The sequence below is a fragment of the Oncorhynchus kisutch genome, linkage group LG3, assembly GCF_002021735.2.
Source record: "Oncorhynchus kisutch isolate 150728-3 linkage group LG3, Okis_V2, whole genome shotgun sequence".
NCBI classification, from domain to species: Eukaryota; Metazoa; Chordata; class Actinopteri; order Salmoniformes; family Salmonidae; genus Oncorhynchus; species Oncorhynchus kisutch.
The window spans coordinates 13,879,569-13,900,090 of NC_034176.2; the positions used below are offsets into that span (position 1 = coordinate 13,879,569).

Below are 20,522 nucleotides of genomic sequence, written 5' to 3' on the forward strand. Positions count from 1 at the left end.
AAAATCAGTCAACGTGCCCTTGAGCAAGGCACTTAACCTTAATTGTTTCTGGATCAGAGCGTCTGCTAAACGACGTAAATGTAAAATTATAAATATGTATCAGGGTATTTGAAAAAAAAATCCCCATGGGCCACGTGGTAGTTGGAAACTCCATCGACTCTATAACTTTTTAATAACATTTTAGCAACTGACATATTTACAAAAAATATGTAATCGATGGGAATGGTGCATAGGAAACACATGCCGATTGGTGGATGATTAAAGTTAACTTGACATACAAATAATTACATTTTAATAGGCAATAGTTGAAACTAAGTCAATGTAAAAATTGGAAAAACAAAAGGTACAAAATGTTTTTCAAACGCTATATTTATTCACAAAGCATGGATGTCTTAATAGTGAGCATGACTTTTTGGATCAATAAAACGGATACAATCTGAAACAATAACATATTCAAGAGCAATTGTTAGAATTAGTCACAATGTACATATCCACTGTGCTTTAGATTTGGTTTAAGGCTGCTCCCATTACTTTTGATCCATTCACATATGGCTTGTTGTTTTTTATTAAAAATACCAGTCAACATAGTGTCTTCTTTATTCCTAAGGCAACAATATGCATAATGAAGTAAAATAGCAACAGTTTTTTCCTTCGTGTGAAGGGAACACACATGTCAACAGTATCCTGAAATTAAACTCCTCCGTTAATATGCATATTCCCCAAATCAAACAAGTTAACTTCTCGAGTGACATCCAAAGAGTCATTAATAAAAATGATATAAAAATGACAACTGTCCAGACTGCGCTCTCATTACTAACAAAAGCAATTAAGTGTTTAATAAGCCACAAAAGCCTCAACATATCACCAGTGGCTGTTATTCACACCGAAATAAAAAGGTCAAATGTATACCAAAACATGTCTTATCTCCCCTCATAAATACCTCAACACATGAAGCCGGGGAAAGGTAACGCATGTCTGGGTAGACCGTAGGTGTGTCGGGAGGTGTATCACAGAATTTTTGTCTCGTTTAGGCTAATATCTGGGCATATTAGAAGGCTATTCTATTAAACTTTGAGTGATTTATAACTCACCAAAACGTCGTGGAAATATACTGTATTTTTGATCTTGTTTATGTCCCAGCAGACTGAGATTACGCAAGGCTGAGCCAGTGCTGATTTCTTTGTCACTTTTCCGTTTTGCACGTGAGGAAAGTGTTTTGGAAAATAAATGTGTTACATTTCTTCCAACATATATAAACACATATATCATCTAGGTGTAGGAGAATATTGAAATCTTGGCTTTCCCGACACGTGCAAGGGGATATATTGAAGTTGACTTCTTGTTTCTATTAAAATGAGATATACCTAAAACTCATTTTGATGCTGGGCTTTAAATTATTTTAAATGTGCTCAGTGTCTTGAATTCTTCATTTCTAGCACAGGTTATGGTTGTTTTATTTGTTTAATCAGATGCAATCATCCAGGGACATCAATTTCATGGATCTCAAACAGGGGAAAAAGGTACAGTAAAACATGTCATTTTTACAAATTAAAAATCATAGACAATCACTCTTTCACCTTTCACCAATCACCTTATTTGGTCTGATACAAAAAGTTATTAGGGCCATTAAAATCCAGCTAAACACTGAGAGAAAGTAAGATAAAAAACCAAGTAAAAGAAAACCGAACCCCAGCTGTCATAAACAGTGCAGTGCAACCTTCCAAAGTAAGGTACAGGACCACACTTGACAGAAAATGTGTCTTTATAAAAAGTGTGTGTGTTTGGGGAAGGTAAGGGTAAAGGAAGGAGACATAAAAACAACACATTTGCTTTACATTAAAATTATAATGTTAATGGAGCATGTTTACAACAGTTAAAACCATTGTTTGTGGTGAGGGTGTGTGTTTGGTTGAGGTGAAGGAGGGGGGTTGGGTTGAGGGTGTGTGTTGGGTTGAGGGTGGGGGTTGGGGTTGGGTTGAGGTGAAGGAGGGGGGTTGGGTTGAGGGTGGGGGGGTTGGGTTGAGGTGAAGGAGGGGGGTGGGTTGAGGGTGGGGGGTTGGGTTGAGGTGAGGTGAAGGAGGGGTTGTGTTGAGGGTTGGGTTGAGGTGAGGGAGGGGGTTTGGGTTGAGGGTGGGTGGGTTGGGTTGAGGTGAAGGAGGGGGGTTGGGTTGAGGGTTTGTGTTGGGTTGAGGGTGGGGGGTTGGGTTGAAGTGAGAGAGGGAGGGAGGGCGGTTGGGTTGAGGGATGGGTTAAGTGTATGAGTGGTGTTTGTTGAGGAGGACTGTGAGACCCGTGGGTCAGGCAGGTTTTAGGACCTCGGGGAGTGGTGGACAGGGCTGCTGGGGCATTAGCTCATTCAGGGTGATGTCAGGACAGTTGGAGGTGCACCACGGCGCACTGTGCACAGCGCCTGTCAGCCTTAATCTGAGTCGCTGCCGCTGCTCCGTGGCCCAGACCACAGCCAAGCGCCACAGCCCATGGTAAGCGCAAACACTCAGCCCATATTGCTTTGACAGTTGCACTCATCTAGAAATAATGCAAAGCACTATTGCGATGTATACACCACCACCGCCAACCCGCACTCTGCCAGTAAAACAATGCATCTGCGAGCCGGGAGATGGGCTCAGCTGGAAGGGAGAGATCACACAAAGATGAGGGAGGAAGGAAGGAAGGAGGGTAAATAGAGAGGATTTGACCCTCCCCCCGTACTTCCCTCCTGTTGGTGTAGTTCTAGTCGTCGTGGTTGTGTTCATGTTTGGTCCTGTGGGAGCTGCGTGTGGTGACCGTGTTGGAGGACTCCTCGTACTCATCCCCAGTCTGTAGAGCCTTGCTGAAGAACTGGAAGATGGAGTTGAAACTCCTCCATGATGTCAGCTCGTGTCGCTCTGTACCTGCACAATACATAGGCACAAAGAGACGGGTTTAACACTCCGTCCACTGTGAAATAACAGAGGGAGGATAGTCACATAAAGCCTAATATACACTACAGTTACACCACACACACTTAACAGGCTAGAGAGAAATCATTTTGTAAATAGAGAACATAATTCCCCTCTAAACCTGGATACTGTAGCTAAGCGTGTATCCACTGCAAGCAACAAGCTTATTGGACATTACATCCATTTTAACTTCTGACCCAGCAGTCCAACAGGATAGTCTTAATATTTGATCCAACTTGATTCATGATAGTGCACACCACATACTCTCCCGTGTCTGTCTCTTAATGTAATGCGAGTTATGCACAATGGATGCACTAAGCAAAACCAGTGGACCGTTATTCATTCATTCTCGGGGTTGCTTGAAAGAGGCAGTGGTGAGAAGGCACTAAGGCAGCCAGCATATCAGGTGATCTGAGGGGGGGGCTCGGTTTCCCCTCTCCAGGTGAGCCAGTTCCCATGTTGGGGTCACGGGGAGCCTGAAATCTGGTACACACGCCTCGGGTTCCTCTCGGCTTTCCGAGGTCAGGGGTTCGCTGTTTCGCTGCGAAAGCTGCTACACAACACCTCTGTTATTGCAGCTGCTCCACTGCCAGCTCCTCACCAACCAATCACAACCAGTGGCTAATGGCTTATTTCTAGGACTGGGAATTGCCAGGGACCTCTCAATACTTAGTTCCTGATACGATATGTATTGTGATTCTCACAATTCTACAAGTGTTTTGATTCGTTACGTTATGTTTTTTACGGTTCGATGTTCCAAACATATTGCTCAATATATGTTGGCTGCAGAGGGGCAAGAGAGTATGAGAAATTATGAACATTGCTCACTATTTAAAAAAGATGATGGACAGCAAGATATGAAGGAAAAATAGTTGCGTTTTCATGCAGGCACAGCTGATTAGCGCAAAACTAATAAGGCGATATATTGTCAAAAACAATATCCCAATATGTAACTATCAATTTTTCTCCCTACCACTACTTATTTCCCTACTAGCAGGTGGCTAGGCTGCTTAGAAACATACTGTAATGTGTTGTGAAGCAGTACCCAGACACCATCTCCGAGAAACCGGTATAGAGTGTGATACAATGGTGTTATACTCTATTATAGCATAGATACACAGTTTGGGGTAGTGAGCACATAGTAGGGAGAGACAGGTTGATGCATAGGGACTGCTTGTTGGTTTATGCATTTGGGGGTATACACTGAGTGGACAAAACATTAAGAACACCTGCTCTTTCCATGACAGATTGACCAGGTGAAAGATATGATCCCTTATTGTCACTTGTTAAATCTACTCCAATCAGTGTAGATGAAGGGGAGGAGACAGGTTAAAGAAGGATTTTGCCTTGAGACAATTGAGACATGGATTGTGTATGTGCGCCATTCAGAGCGTGAATGGGCAAGACCAAAAATGTGATTGCCTTTGAAAGGGGTATGGAATGCTTTCAACACCTTGTAGAGTCCATGCCCGATGAAATGAGGCTGGGGGTACAACTCAATATTAGGAAGGTGTTCTTAATATTTTGTCCACCAAGTGAATATCCAGACATCATAGCAGTGTTATTCCTCGGTATTAGCCATCTAATAGACTCCCAGATCAGCAGGCTTATGTACCTGTTTCCAATACAGCTTCATAAGATCAGTTCATGGGGCCCTTGCTACTTTGCTGATGGGTCAGGATACCAGTTCAGTGGGAGCCCTCTCCTCCTCTTCTCCTCCTGTTCTCTCCTCTCCTCATCCTGTTCTCTCCTCTCCTCCTCTTCTCATCCTGTTCTCTCCTCTCCTCCTCTTCTCATCCTGTTCTCTCCTCTCCTCCTCTTCTCATCCTGTTCTCTCCTCTCCTCCCTTCTACATGCACCAGGCCGGAGGGATACAATTAAAAATAACCTTTAAGGTCTCCTCCAAAGAGGGTCCTCTGATGGCCGCTATATTGACCCCATGTTTATTAGATTGACCACCTGGCTGGCTGTGATAATGGAGATGGAGGGGTGAGGGCCCAGGCTGGTCTGGGCTGGGTTGGTCTCGTCTGGTTTGTTCTGGGCCTGGCAGTCACTGTACATGGTTTACCAGACTAGTCTATGATCACTGCCTCAGGACAGATTGACTAGCCTAGCAATCAGTGAGTCAACAACCCCCAGACCCACAGTGTGTTACCTGTGTAGGGCTTAACACAACAACACACTCCCCTGGAAAACAAAGTCAGCCATGCTCGCACCTCACATCTATCATTTATATCCAATTTGAAGCACAGGAATCTCTCCTCTTCTTTTTTCCGTCTCATCGCTCCTTAACAAGTTGTTTTTTCTTTCTTTCTTCAGGAGCGATCGATTCCAAGGCTCTCCTTTCTTCACCTCAAACCGGCACTGAACTCCGGAGTGCCGCAAGCTGCTATGCCCGATCCCAGCGCCGGGGTCAGCGGGAATGCGTCTCCGTGCCGATATGCTGATGAGCCAGGCCACTCCGGTGACTCCCGTTTGAGCTCCGCCCACTCTGCGGCTTTGCGCAGGCCTCTGATGTCTACCGGCGTCCGGGCCTCGCTAACTAACAGCCTTTTACAGCCCTCGTCTACTCCTTCTTTAATAGGCAGTGTGTGGACGCTAATGGATTGTTGTCAGTGGTGTGTTCTGAACGCTGTTTTAGAGAAGGACCCTCACCAGCCTACTGGTTTCTCTCAGAGCTAACCTGACCACCGAACTTCCAGCTTGCTGGCTTCTCTCAGAGCTAACCTGACCACCGAACTTCCAGCTTGCTGGCTTCTCTCAGAGCTAACCTGACCACCGAACTTCCAGCTTGCTGGCTTCTCTCAGAGCTAACAGACTTCCAGCCTACTGGTTTCTCTCAGAGCTAACCTGACCACCAGACTTCCAGCCTACTGGTTTCTCTCAGAGCTAACCTGACCGCCAGACTTCCAGCATACTGGTTTCTCTCAGAGCTAACCTGACCACCAGACTTCAGGCTCGCTGGCTTCTCTCAGAGTTAACTTGACCACCAGACTTCCAGCCTACTGGTTTCTCTCAGAGCTAACCTGACCACCAGACTTCCAGCTTGCTGGTTTCTCTCAGAGCTAAAACACTTCCAGCCTACTGGTTTCTCTCAGAGCTAACAGACTTCCAGCCTACTGGTTTCTCTCAGAGCTAACCTGACCACCAGACTTCCAGCCTACTGGTTTCTCTCAGAGCTAACCTGACCGCCAGACTTCCAGCATACTGGTTTCTCTCAGAGCTAACAGACTTCCAGCCTACTGGTTTCTCTCAGAGCTAACCTGACCACCAGACTTCCAGCCTACTGGTTTCTCTCAGAGCTAACCTGACCACCAGACTTCAGGCTCGCTGGCTTCTCTCAGAGTTAACTTGACCACCAGATTTCCAGCCTACTGGTTTCTCTCAGAGCTAACCTGACCACCAGACTTCAGGCTCGCTGGCTTCTCTCAGAGCTAACCTGACCGCCAGACTTCCAGTCTACTGGTTTCTCTCAGAGCTAACCTGACCACCAGACTTCAAGTCTACTGGTTTCTCTCAGAGCTAACCTGACCACCAGACTTCCAGCCTACTGGTTTCTGTCAGAGCTAACCTGACCACCAGACTTCAGGCTCGCTGGCTTCTCTCAGAGTTAACTTGACCACCAGACTTCCAGCCTACTGGTTTCTCTCAGAGCTAACCTGACCACCAGACACCAGCCTACTGATTTCTGTCAGAGCTAACCTGACCACCAGACTTCCAGCTCACTGGCTTCTCTCAGAGCTAACCTGACCGCCAGACTTCCAGCCTACTGGTTTCTCTCAGAGCTAACCTGACCACCAGACTTCCAGCCTACTGGTTTCTCTCAGAGCTAACCTGACCATCAGACTTCCAGCCTACTGGTTTCTCTCGGAGCTAACCTGACCATCAGACTTCCAGCCTACTGGTTTCTCTCAGAGCTAACCTGACCGCCAGACTTCCAGTCGACTGGTTTCTCTCAGAGCTAACCTGACCACCAGACTTCCAGCCTACTGGTTTCTGTCAGAGCTAACCTGACCACCAGACTTCCAGCTCGCTGGCTTCTCTCCGAGCTAACCTGACCGCCAGACTTCCAGCCTACTGGTTTCTCTCAGAGCTAACCTGACCGCCAGACTTCCAGCCTACTGGTTTCTCTCAGAGCTAACCTGACCACCAGACTTCCAGCCTACTGGTTTCTCTCAGAGCTAACCTGACCACCAGACTTCAGGCTTGCTGGCTTCTCTCAGAGCTAACCTGACCACCAGACCTCCAGCCTACTGGTTTCTCTCAGAGCTGTGTACACCACATATTTTTTAAATTAAAAGTTATGTAAGATCCAGGGGTCACCCTTCTCCAATTTCCACAAATCAAGGAATGGACCCCATAACCCATCTGTAAGACCTCTCTATTGGTTAACCTGTGTTCCCTCACCCCTCCAAGCCTCTCTATTGGTTAACCTGTGTTCCCTCACCCCTCCAAGCCTCTCTATTGATTAACCTGTGTTCTTTCACCCCTCCAAGCCTCTCTATTGGTTAACCTGTGTTCCCTCACCTCTCCAAGCCTCTCTATTGGTTAACCTGTGTTCTCTCACCCCTCCAAGCCTCTCTATTGGTTAACCTGTGTTCTTTCACCCCTCCAAGCCTCTCTATTGGTTAACCTGTGTTCCCTCACCTCGCCAAGCCTCTCTATTGGTTAACCTGTGTTCCCTCACCTCTCCAAGCCTCTCTATTGGTTAACCTGTGTTCCCTCACCTCTCCAAGCCTCTCTATTGGTTAACCTGTGTTCTTTCACCCCTCCAAGCCTCTCTATTGGTTAACCTGTGTTCCCTCACCCCTCCAAGCCTCTCTATTGGTTAACCTGTGTTCTTTCACCCCTCCAAGCCTCTCTATTGGTTAACCTGTGTTCCCTCACCTCTCCAAGCCTCTCTATTGGTTAAGCTGTGTTCCCTCACCTCTCCAAGCCTCTCTATTGGTTAACCTGTGTTCCCTCACCTCGCCAAGCCTCTCTATTGGTTAACCTGTGTTCCCTCACCTCTCCAAGCCTCTCTATTGGTTAACCTGTGTTCCCTCACCTCTCCAAGCCTCTCTATTGGTTAACCTGTGTTCTTTCACCCCTCCAAGCCTCTCTATTGGTTAACCTGTGTTCCCTCACCCCTCCAAGCCTCTCTATTGGTTAACCTGTGTTCTTTCACCCCTCCAAGCCTCTCTATTGGTTAACCTGTGTTCCCTCACCTCTCCAAGCCTCTCTATTGGTTAAGCTGTGTTCCCTCACCTCTCCAAGCCTCTCTATTGGTTAACCTGTGTTCCCTCACCTCTCCAAGCCTCTCTATTGGTTAACCTGTGTTCTTTCACCCCTCTAAGCCTCTCTATTGGTTAACCTGTGTTCCCTCACCTCTCCAAGCCTCTCTATTGGTTAAGCTGTGTTCCCTCACCTCTCCAAGCCTCTCTATTGGTTAACCTGTGTTCCCTCACCTCTCCAAGCCTCTCTATTGGTTAAGCTGTGTTCCCTCACCTCTCCAAGCCTCTCTATTGGTTAACCTGTGTTCCCTCACCTCTCCAAGCCTCTCTATTGGTTAAGCTGTGTTCTTTCACCCCTCCAAGCCTCTCTATTGGTTAACCTGTGTTCCCTCACCTCGCCAAGCCTCTCTATTGGTTAAGCTGTGTTCTTTCACCCCTCCAAGCCTCTCTATTGGTTAACCTGTGTTCCCTCACCTCTCCAAGCCTCTCTATTGGTTAACCTGTGTTCCCTCACCCCTCCAAGCCTCTCTATTGGTTAACCTGTGTTCCCTCACCCCTCCAAGCCTCTCTATTGATTAACCTGTGTTCTTTCACCCCTCCAAGCCTCTCTATTGGTTAACCTGTGTTCCCTCACCCCTCCAAGCCTCTCTATTGGTTAACCTGTGTTCTTTCACCCCTCCAAGCCTCTCTATTGGTTAACCTGTGTTCCCTCACCTCTCCAAGCCTCTCTATTGGTTAACCTGTGTTCCCTCACCTCTCCAAGCCTCTCTATTGGTTAACCTGTGTTCTTTCACCCCTCTAAGCCTCTCTATTGGTTAACCTGTGTTCCCTCACCTCTCCAAGCCTCTCTATTGGTTAAGCTGTGTTCCCTCACCCCTCCAAGCCTCTCTATTGGTTAAGCTGTGTTCCCTCACCTCTCCAAGCCTCTCTATTGGTTAACCTGTGTTCCCTCACCTCTCCAAGCCTCTCTATTGGTTAACCTGTGTTCTTTCACCCCTCTAAGCCTCTCTATTGGTTAACCTGTGTTCCCTCACCTCTCCAAGCCTCTCTATTGGTTAAGCTGTGTTCCCTCACCTCTCCAAGCCTCTCTATTGGTTAACCTGTGTTCCCTCACCTCTCCAAGCCTCTCTATTGGTTAAGCTGTGTTCCCTCACCTCTCCAAGCCTCTCTATTGGTTAACCTGTGTTCCCTCACCTCTCCAAGCCTCTCTATTGGTTAAGCTGTGTTCTTTCACCCCTCCAAGCCTCTCTATTGGTTAACCTGTGTTCCCTCACCTCGCCAAGCCTCTCTATTGGTTAAGCTGTGTTCTTTCACCCCTCCAAGCCTCTCTATTGGTTAACCTGTGTTCCCTCAACTCTCCAAGCCTCTCTATTGGTTAAGCTGTGTTCTTTCACCCCTCCAAGCCTCTCTATTGGTTAACCTGTGTTCCCTCACCTCTCCAAGCCTCTCTATTGGTTAACCTGTGTTGCTTCACCCCTCCAAGCCTCTCTATTGGTTAACCTGTGTTCCTTCACCCCTCCAAGCCTCTCTATTGGTTAACCTGTGTTCCTTCACCCCTCCAAGCCTCTCTATTGGTTAACCTGTGTTCCTTCACCCCTCCAAGCATCTCTATTGGTTAACCTGTGTTTTCTCACCTCTCCAAGCCTCTTTATTGGTTAACCTGTGTTTTCTCACCCATCTAAGCATCTCTATTGGTTAACCTGTGTTTTCTCACCCCTCCAAGCCTCTCTATTGGTTGTTCTATGTTCTCCTCTCTGATGGTGGACAGTGACAGACAGCGCCAACAGATGCAGTCTATTTGATCCTAGATGCTTAGCCTCCCCTGTCACAGCCACTGGATTCCTCTCAGGGTAATTGACTGGCTGTTTGATCTCTATGTGACTTACACGGTCGTGAGTCGCACACACACACTATTGTTATCAGTGGTGTGGGATGAGGTAAGAGAACGAAAGGTGTTTGAGGGAATAATGAACTGCTCTGTAGCTGTGGACCATGCGTTCTTCCCTTCAGTAGTCGCTGAATGCTCTATACTGTCACAAGTGGTCATGTACTGTGATAGTTCAAAACAAACGGTCGTTGATTGAAGGGCCAAAGTAACACCTCGAGTGACTATAAGAGAGAAAGACTGAATCAAAGAAACAAGCTGGTTATAATTAGTTTTCATATGTGGTACATTATTTAAAGCCCCATCACTTAATTGCTTGTGTACTAATGCCCAAACTTTCTTTTCATAATTCCTAATTATATTGATACATTGATGTGAGCATGAAGGGCGATATACAGTGCATTCAGAAATTATTCAGACCCCTTCACTCAGTCCACATTTTGTTAAGTTAAAGCCTTATTCTAAAATGGATTAAAAAAAAATCCTAATAAAGCTACACACAATTCCCCACAATGAACAAGCAAAAACAGGTTTAAAAAAAACAAAAAAACAGAAACACCTTATTTACAGAAGTATTCAGACCCGTTGCCATGAGACTCGAAATTGAGCTCTGGTGCATCCTGTTTCCATTGATCATCCTTGAGATGTTTCTACAACATGATTGGAGAACACCTGTGGTAAATTCAATTGATTGGACATGATTTGGAAAGGCAAATACCTGTCTATAAAAGACCCACAGTTGACAATGCATGTCAGAGCAAAAACCAAGCCATGAGGTAGAAGGAATTGTCCGTAGAGATCCGAGACATGATTGTGTCGAGGCACAGATCTGGGGAAGGGTACCAAAACATTTCTCAGAATTGAAGGTCCCCAAGAACACAGTGGCCTCCATCATTCCTAAATGGAAGAAGTTTGGAAAAACCAAGACTTTTCCTAGAGCTGGCCGCCTGGCCAAACAGAGCACTGGTCAGGGAGGTAACCAAGAACCCGATGGTCACTCTGACAGAGCTCCAGAGTTCTTCTGTGGAGATGGTTGTCCTTCTGGAAGGTTCTCCCATCTCTACAGCACTCCACCAATCAGGCCTTTATGGCAGACTGGCCAGACAGAAGCCACTCCTTAGTAAAAGGCACAGGACAGCCCACTTGGAGTTAATTTCGTACATTTAAAAAGCTTAATAATTTCCCTAGACGTGACATTTAAATCGACAGGAACTTTACAAAACAAGATATTATCCTGAAAACCAGGATAATAAAATATCAAACTCTCATTTAATATTCTGCAAGTACAGGGACTATAAGCACCCGTTTTATCATGTTAAATTGTTTCTGTTAAAAACGATTAAACACAAATTGAGTGTGGTATTTGTCTTTTCAAAAGGTAATCGAAGCTCATTCTATCCCGTTTGGATGTTGAAGTGATGGGTGGTTGTGCTGTAACAATATCTGACCGTGTTTGTGGAAACTATCCATTGCATAGATCAGAGGTGGGGAAAAGCTTTCTGTGTCCTGCTTGTTAGACGATCGAATGTCCGCTCCTGATGGGGGCTCTTATTAGTTTATCTCCCGTGTGAGGTGTGTGGGGCAACGCAGGGTTTGTGGCGCCGTGTGGGGCCATTCGGGTGAGTGGGGCCATTTTGTTTGCCTGTCAGATGGCCCCACCTGGTCAAGAGAGGTCATAGCAGGTGTCAGGGTCACTCAGCGCGCCTGCACAACTTTGTCCCCACTCACAGAGCACGGAAACAAGGCTACGGTCTAACTGATTGATTTCAACCTAAATGTAGGCCTTCTCCCGGTTCCCTTCACCATCCGAGGAACTCCTTCCAATCATAACGATAACACTGAAGTCTGATTGAATCATGATATTAGTGGTTCCCTGTGACCCCACTGTATTTCGTTTTACTTTAATCAAATCAATAGATTAATCCCACTCACATCCCCTCAAACAAAAAAACACACACACACACACACACACACACACACACACACACACACACACACACACACACACACACGGACACACACACGGACACAAATTACCGAAACACAGCATTTCATCAAAACAGCATTACCACTGCCATTGTAATGCAATGGTTGCTGGTAAGTGGGGTCTGTTAGTATTTCCTGTCTATCATACTGCTTTTAATTGTTTCTTTATTATTATTATTATTGTGTTTGCTTTTGGAGAAAACAAGGAAAAACTCATCACGCATCCGGAGATGAGGAACCAGAATGGCTAGTGCGGGGGCTGCTGATGGGACTGGATAAAAGAGAGAGGTTGAGAAAGAGAGAGAGAGATATTTTCACATTAACTTGTTCAAATCGTCTCTTCGTTTGTGCTCATACTATTCAAATCATCACACGGTGGAACCTGGGAGACCAGAGCCACCAAATAATGGATGACACAACACACACTCCTACTCTCTCTCCCCCACCCTGCTCGGAGACAGAGTGCTTTTTTATTTTAAAGTGAATGACTGGCCTTGGCCACTTTAAAGGACACTGCTTTGATAGACTTGGAGCAGAGTATTTACAAGATAACCCGAGCCCAAGGGCAGCACGCTATTGGATACGAGTGTCTGATTCTCCAGTGTCCACTTCAGTAAAATCGAAGCCCAAACATGTGCCCACCCCAACAACACCTCTCAATGTCAAGCGGCTTCTCTCTCCAGGGTCACCGTGTGCATCAGAGACAAGGGCCCCCACTCTAGAAGGCCTTCAGAAACATGGCCCTCAACTCCTCTACACAATGCACTGTTTCAATAAATATCTGTATTAGTCAGACATTCTCTGGTTCTCATCTAAAGGCTAAGGGGTCTATTTGTCCTCCATTCACTTTCCCTTCTGTTCAAGTTGAAGAAGGCTATTGAGAAAAAACATATATTTCACAGCCTTAATCAAATCTGAGTATGGATACAGGTAATATGCTTTAGATTTTATTAATGAATTCATACATTTACAACAACATTCTATGGTCTATTGGTGGTACGATGTAAGTAGGGTTTAAGTCCTGCTTAAAACTCTTTCTTGAGGCAGATCTGTCCATGACACTTCTCTATGTTCAATACAGGACATTCTAATTGGGAACCCACCAATGAGGCTTCAATAAAAAATGACACTATCAAACAAATCACAACACATGCTCAAGCAAAACTTCAGCATCTCTCTCACTTTCTTCTTCAGTGAGCCACTCTCAGTCGTCACTCTCAGTCTTCACTCTCAGTCGTCACTCTCAGTCGTCACTCTCAGTCTTCACTCTCAGTCGTCACTCTCAGTCTTCACTCTCAGTCGTCACTCTCAGTCGTCACTCTCAGTCTTCACTCTCAGTCTTCACTCTCAGTCGTCACTCTCAGCCTTCACTCTCAGTCGTCACTCTCAGTCTTCACTCTCAGTCTTCACTCTCAGTCGTCACTCTCAGCCTTCACTCTCAGCCGTCACTCTCAGCCTTCACTCTCAGCCTTCACTCTCAGCCTTCACTCTCAGTCGTCACTCTCAGTCGTCACTCTCAGTCTTCACTCTCTGTCTTCACTCTCAGTCTTCACTCTCAGTCGTCACTCTGTCGTCACTCTGTCTTCACTCTGTCTTCACTCTGTCTTCACTCTGTCTTCACTCTCAGTCGTCACTCTCAGTCGTCACTCTCAGTCTTCACTCTCAGTCTTCACTCTCAGTCGTCACTCTCAGTCGTCACTCTCAGTCGTCACTCTCAGTCGTCACTCTCAGTCTTCACTCTCAGTCTTCACTCTCAGTCTTCACTCTCAGTCGTCACTCTCAGTCGTCACTCTCAGTCGTCACTCTCAGTCTTCACTCTCAGTCTTCACTCTGTCTTCACTCTGTCTTCTCTCTGAGTCGTCACTCTCAGTCTTCACTCTCATTCGTCACTCTCAGTCTTCACTCTGTCTTCACTCTGTCTTCACTCTCAGTCGTCACTCTGTCGTCACTCTCAGTCTTCACTCTGTCTTCACTCTGTCTTCTCTCTGAGTCGTCACTCTCAGTCTTCACTCTCATTCGTCACTCTCAGTCTTCACTCTGTCTTCACTCTGTCTTCACTCTCAGTCGTCACTCTCAGTCGTCACTCTCAGTCTTCACTCTCTGTCTTCACTCTCAGTCTTCACTCTCAGTCGTCACTCTGTCGTCACTCTGTCTTCACTCTGTCTTCACTCTGTCTTCACTCTCAGTCGTCACTCTCAGTCGTCACTCTCAGTCTTCACTCTCAGTCTTCACTCTCAGTCGTCACTCTCAGTCGTCACTCTCAGTCGTCACTCTCAGTCGTCACTCTCAGTCTTCACTCTCAGTCTTCACTCTCAGTCTTCACTCTCAGTCGTCACTCTCAGTCGTCACTCTCAGTCGTCACTCTCAGTCTTCACTCTCAGTCTTCACTCTGTCTTCACTCTGTCTTCTCTCTGAGTCGTCACTCTCAGTCTTCACTCTCATTCGTCACTCTCAGTCTTCACTCTGTCTTCACTCTGTCTTCACTCTCAGTCGTCACTCTGTCGTCACTCTCAGTCGTCACTCTGTCGTCACTCTCAGTCGTCACTCTGTCTTCTCTCAGTCTTCACTCTCAGTCGTCACTCTCAGTCGTCACTCTCAGTCTTCACTCTCAGTCGTCACTCTCAGTCGTCACTCTCAGTCGTCACTTTCAGTCGTCACTCTCAGTCGTCACTCTCAGTCGTCACTCTCAGTCGTCACTCTCAGTCGTCACTCAGTCTTCACTCTCAGTCTTCACTCTCAGTCTTCACTCTCAGTCGTCACTCTCAGTCGTCACTCTCAGTCTTCACTCTCAGTCGTCACTCTCAGTCGTCACTCTGTCTTCACTCTGTCTTCACTCTCACCCTTCACTCTCAGCCGTCACTCTCTGTCTTCACTCTCTGTCTTCACTCTCAGTCTTCACTCTCAGTCTTCACTCTCAGTCTTCACTCTGTCTTCACTCTCAGTCGTCACTCTCAGTCGTCTCTCAGTCGTCTCTCAGTCGTCACTCTCAGTCGTCACTCAGTCTTCACTCTCAGTCTTCACTCTGTCTTCACTCTCAGTCTTCACTCTCAGTCGTCACTCTCAGTCGTCACTCTGTCTTCACTCTCACCCTTCACTCTCAGCCGTCACTCTCTGCCTTCACTCTCTGTCTTCACTCTCAGTCTTCACTCTCGGTCTTCACTCTGTCTTCACTCTCAGTCGTCACTCTCAGTCGTCTCTCAGTCGTCTCTCAGTCGTCACTCTCAGTCGTCACTCAGTCTTCACTCTCAGTCTTCACTCTGTCTTCACTCTCAGTCTTCACTCTGTCTTCACTCTCAGTCGTCACTCTCAGTCGTCACTCTCAGTCGTCACTCTCAGTCGTCACTCTCAGTCGTTACTCTCAGTCTTCACTCTCAGTCGTTACTCTCAGTCTTCACTCTCAGTCGTCACTCTCAGTCGTCACTCTCAGTTGTCACTCTCAGTCTTCACTCTCAGTCGTCACTCTCAGTCTTCTGTTCAAAATGGTATTGTTGGAACGGTGAAATATAGACCATTCAAACCTTACCAAGGACACAATATAGTCCTTGCCTATAAGAAGCTACATTTCCTGAATGTTTTGGACCCATGCAGCGCGGTACAGGTGCCATAGCAAGCATCAGTGCATGTTTAATTGTAATATTATAACAAAATGAAACACGTTCTAACGTCTAATATTACAGCTGCAAAATGTGAGGCTTTGACAATAACGACTTGACTGTAGAAGGTGGTATGCAGATGGTATGCAGATGAATTAATACCATTGATCAATAGGAATTAATATCTAGAAGGTATTGATATTTGATCAGGAGGACAGAAACATGTTATTGTGGCAATTGTTTGTTTTTACCGCAGCGAGGTTGAATTTATTTCGGACAGGAACTGTATATCCACCTTTGAAAAGGTAGCATCAAGTAGCATCAAGTAGCATCAAGTAGCATCAAGTAGCATCAACCACGGTGTATGGCTTGAATCAACAACCTGTATCGATGGAATACAGTGTGTATCTAATCATAGAATCATTTATCAATAAATCAAATCAAAGTTTATTTGTCACGTGCACCGAATACAACAGGTGTAGACCTTACAGTGAAATGCTTACTTACAGGCTCTAACCAATGGTGAGAAAAAAAGGTGTGTGTGTGTGTGTGTGTTGGTAAGTAAAGAAATAAAACAACAGTAGAAAGACATTTGAAAAAAGAGTAGCAAGGATATATACAGACACCTGTTAGTCAGGCCTATTGAGGTACTATGTACATGTAGGTATCGTTAAAGTGACTGTGCATATATGATGAACAGAGAGTAGCAGAAGCGTAAAAAGAGGGGATGGCAGGTCGTGGGACACAATGCAGATAGCCCGGTTAGCCAATGTGCGGGAGCACTGGTTGGTCGGGCCAATTTAGGTAGTATGTACATGAATGTATAGTTAAAGTGGCTATGCGTATAAGATAAACAGAGAGTAGCAGCAGCGTAAAAGAGGGGTTGGGGTGGCACACAATGCAAATAGTCCGGGTAACCATTTGGTTACCTGTTCAGGAGTCTTATGGCTTGGGGGTAAAAACTGTTGAAAAGCCTTTTTGTCCTAGACTTGGCACTCCGGTACCGCTTGCCATGCGGTAGTAGAGTCTATGACTGGGGTGGCTGGGGTCTTTGACATTTTTTAGGGACTTCCTCTGACACCGCCTGGTGTAGAGGTCCTGGATGGCAGGCAGCTTTGCCCCAGTGATGTACTGGGCCGTACGCACTACCCTCTGAAGTGCCTTGCGGTCGGATGCCGAGCAATTGCCGTACCAGGCAGTGATGCAACCGGTCAGGATGCTCTTGATGTTGCAGCTATAGAACCTTTTGAGGATCTCAGGACACATGCCAAATCTTTTTAGTTTCCTGTGGGGGAATAGGCTTTGTCGTGCCCTCTTCACGACTGTCTTGGTGTGTTTGGACCAATCTAGTTTGTTTTTGATGTGGACAATTTGAAGCTTTCAACCTGCTCCACTACAGCCCCGTCGATGAGAATGGGGATGTGCTCGGTGCTCCTTTTCCTGTAGTCCACAATCAACTCCTTAGTCTTGGTTACGTTGAGGGATAGGGTGTGATTCTGGCACCACCCGGCCAGGTCTCTGAACTCCTCCCTATAGGCTGTCTCGTCGTTGTCGGTGATCAGGACTACAACTGTTGTGTCGTCAGCAAACTTAATGATGGTGTTGGAGTCGTGCCTGGCCATGCAGTCGTGGGTGAACAGGGAGTACAGGAGGGGACTGAGCACGCACCCCTGGGGAGCTCCAGTGTTGAGGATCAGCGTGGCAGCGTGTGTTGCTACCTACCCTCACCACCTGGGGGCGGCCTGTCAGGAAGTCCAGGATCCAGTTGCAGAGGGAGGTGTTTACTCCCAGGATCCTTAGTTTGGTGATGAGCTTTGAGGGTACTATGGTGTTGAACGCTGAGCTGTAGTCAATGAACAGCATTCTCACATAGGTGTTCCTTTTGTCCAGGTGGGAAAGGGCAGTGTGGAGTGCAATAGAGATTGCATCATCTGTGGATCTGTTTGGGCGGTATGCAAATTGGAGTGGGTCTAGGGTTTCTGGGATAATGGTGTTGATGTGAGCCATTACCAGCCTTTCAAAGCACTTCATGGCTACGGACGTGAGTGCTACAGGTCTGTAATAACTCATTCTGCAGTGAAATTCCCACCTGAACCGAGATTTTATGGATGTGAGTTTAGTACACTATATCTGTGTGCACCAAGATTAGTAGAGTGTATGAAAAGAGGCTGTCAATGTAAACATAAGGTCTGCCTCTCTGTCAGGCCCTGTGTTTGATCTGGGTCATCATCAGTGGGGATTTCAATGGTAAACACTCTGGGTCTGCTAGCTCGCCTGACACGGTTTTGTTTTTGGCCCATTGAGGGGGAATGGTCTGTTTTCATGCCCAGCCTTAGTGTGGCTCAAAAGAAGTGAGTGTCTAAGTGAGGCCCATAAAGACTGTCCATTAGCAGGAGAACAGGATCCAGAGCCAGGGTCACGATGGAGCCACACACAACCCTGCCAAACACAGACACCCTCACATACATGCACACACAGACATTCATATGTACGCACGCACACACGCACACACACACCTTTGCTCTTAAACATAATAAGCCATCCCATATACACACACACATACACATAGTGAGACTGAGAAACACAAGCTGTTACTGGGTCTCCAGTCAGGACTGAGCCCCAGACAGTCTCAACCACCACCTTCACTCTCACTACACACTCTCTCTCCCCTCCCCTCTACTTAAACACAATACACTCACACATTCACAGACACTCTCACACACAACCTCTGCTCTACTTTGACACAATACGAGGGAGAGCACACACCTCCCTAATGCTTAAAGACGATGCCTTCAAAGACCCTCACAACATCCCTCCCTACACTTCAGAACAATGCCTTGGCGCGCACACACACACACACACACATACACGCGGTTTCCTGTCATTTCTAACAGTGAATCACCCAAGGCCCGTTGGGGCTCAGGTGAGACGGAGTGCTGAAAGACAGTGAGCTCCGCTCCCACACGTTACCATGTCTAACCCCACCGGGGCCACGCCGGCAACAATTAAAACACCACTCGCTTGCCTACCGCTGGCAGCTTCTCACAACTTAGCATCTCCCCAATGCACAGGCCACAAACACTGGAGACATACACCTCGGAATAAAAAAACATACACAGAGGCTACACAAAATGAGCTCATAAGTCTTATGAGTAAAGACATTTCTAGTAAATAAGACAAAGAAACACTAAAATAATAACACAACTAAGGAGCTACCAGCACAATATACTGTATTTATCTGGAGTGTGTAAGTGAGTGACTGAGTGAGAGAGAGAGCGAGAGAGACGGAGACGGAGAGAGAGATAGAGAGACAGAGAGAGAGAGAGAGAGAGAGAGAGAGAGACGGAGACGGAGAGAGAGAGACAGAGAAAGACAGAGAAAGAGAGAGAGAAAGAGAGAGAAAGACGGAGAGAGAGAAAGAGAGAAAGAGAGAGAGAGAAAGAGAGAGAAAGAGAGAGAAAGAGAGAGAAAGAGAGAGAAAATGAAATTCCACAGTGTGCCATCACAGCAGCAGGATTTGTGACCTGTTGCCACGAGAAAAGGGCAACCAGTGAAGAACAAACACCATTGTAAATACAACCCATATTTATGCTTATTTATTTTATCTTGTGTCCTTTAGCCATTTGTACATTGTTAGAACACTGTATATATATATAATATGACATTTGTAATGTCTTTACTGTTTTGGAGCTTCTGTATGTGTAATGTTTACTGTTCATTTTTGTTGTTTTTCACTTTATATATTCACTTTGTATGTTGTCTACCTCACTTGCTTTGGCAATGTTAACACATGTTTCCCATGCCAATAAAGCCCTTGAATTGAATTGAATTGAATTGAGAGAGAGAGAGAGAGAGAGAGAGAGAGAGAGAGAGAGGGGGGGGGGGTGTATGTGTGTGTAGGGGTGTCCCCCTTACCATGGGCTAGAGCTCACAAGGGTACAGGCTCTGCTTTTCTCTATGTGTGTGTTTTTTTGTGTGTACTAGCCATGCGGCGCTGGCTGTGGCGGAGTGTGAGAATTGATGTGTGTGGATAAGTGACTGGCTGGTATACCTGGGGATAGCACAGTGTTGAGGATTAGGGAGTAATTAATAAATTACTTTGTTTCTGACACAGCTTTCACAGTGTTAAATGTGGTACAAGATCTGTGTGTGTGTGTGCAAGCGCGTTTACTAGACCCCCGCTGCGGTTCGTGTGTGTCTATACATTCCCCAGACAGAGGAGGGAGGGGTGCGTGGGCGGCCATCTTGTTGTCACCCTGTTAGAGGTGAGCTTGGAGGCGCCTGTCCTGCCATGAACAGACAGACAAACAACTGGTTATGTATGGAAGGTGGAGAGGGGGGCGTGACCCAGCCAGCCCCACATTAGAGCTCTTATCAGAGGGGTGAGGAGCCGGGGAGAGCTGGGGTGAGGGTCGAGATAGGCTGGAGTCGGCGGCGAAGGGCGGTTCTGAAATAGATCACTTAAGGGAACAAAGTGTAATTAATATGTGACCACAGATAAGAGAACCCTGGCCCTATCTGGGAATGTGCTAATGGAGTTCACACACACTCAGCGAGAGCAGGGGACAACCCCTCTGAGTGTGTGTGTCTGAAGGCAAACAGAGCGGCAGGGAAAGATTGAGAGGAGAACATAAACAAGGTGATTTAGTTGTGAGGTCGTATACAGTAGAGATGCATTATGGGTCGAAACGGTCCTCCTCTATGATGAAGGTCTGCAGTCGTTGGGATGAAACCAATGGAACACACTGTTAATACACAGCAACCACCAAGTACGCAGCTTCCACGCACACACACACACACACACACACACACACACACACACACACACACACACACACACACACACACACACACACACACAGACAGACACATTCCCACTCACATCAAAACATGAGCGATGTTACAC

The 20,522-nt window shown here is 46.5% G+C and overlaps 1 protein-coding gene across 1 annotated transcript in view; it reads right to left on the bottom strand.

Annotated features, from left to right (window-relative positions):
* Positions 1–237: 237 nt before the first annotated feature.
* Positions 238–20,522, bottom strand: part of LOC109872521 (cotranscriptional regulator FAM172A homolog) — a 363,856-nt gene continuing 343,571 nt past the window's right edge. Inside the window, exon 11 of the mRNA XM_031817675.1 lies at positions 238–2,891. Within this exon, the coding sequence (XP_031673535.1) occupies positions 2,731–2,891 (161 nt within the window). The 3' untranslated portion in view covers positions 238–2,730. The remainder of the gene's footprint in view (positions 2,892–20,522) is intronic.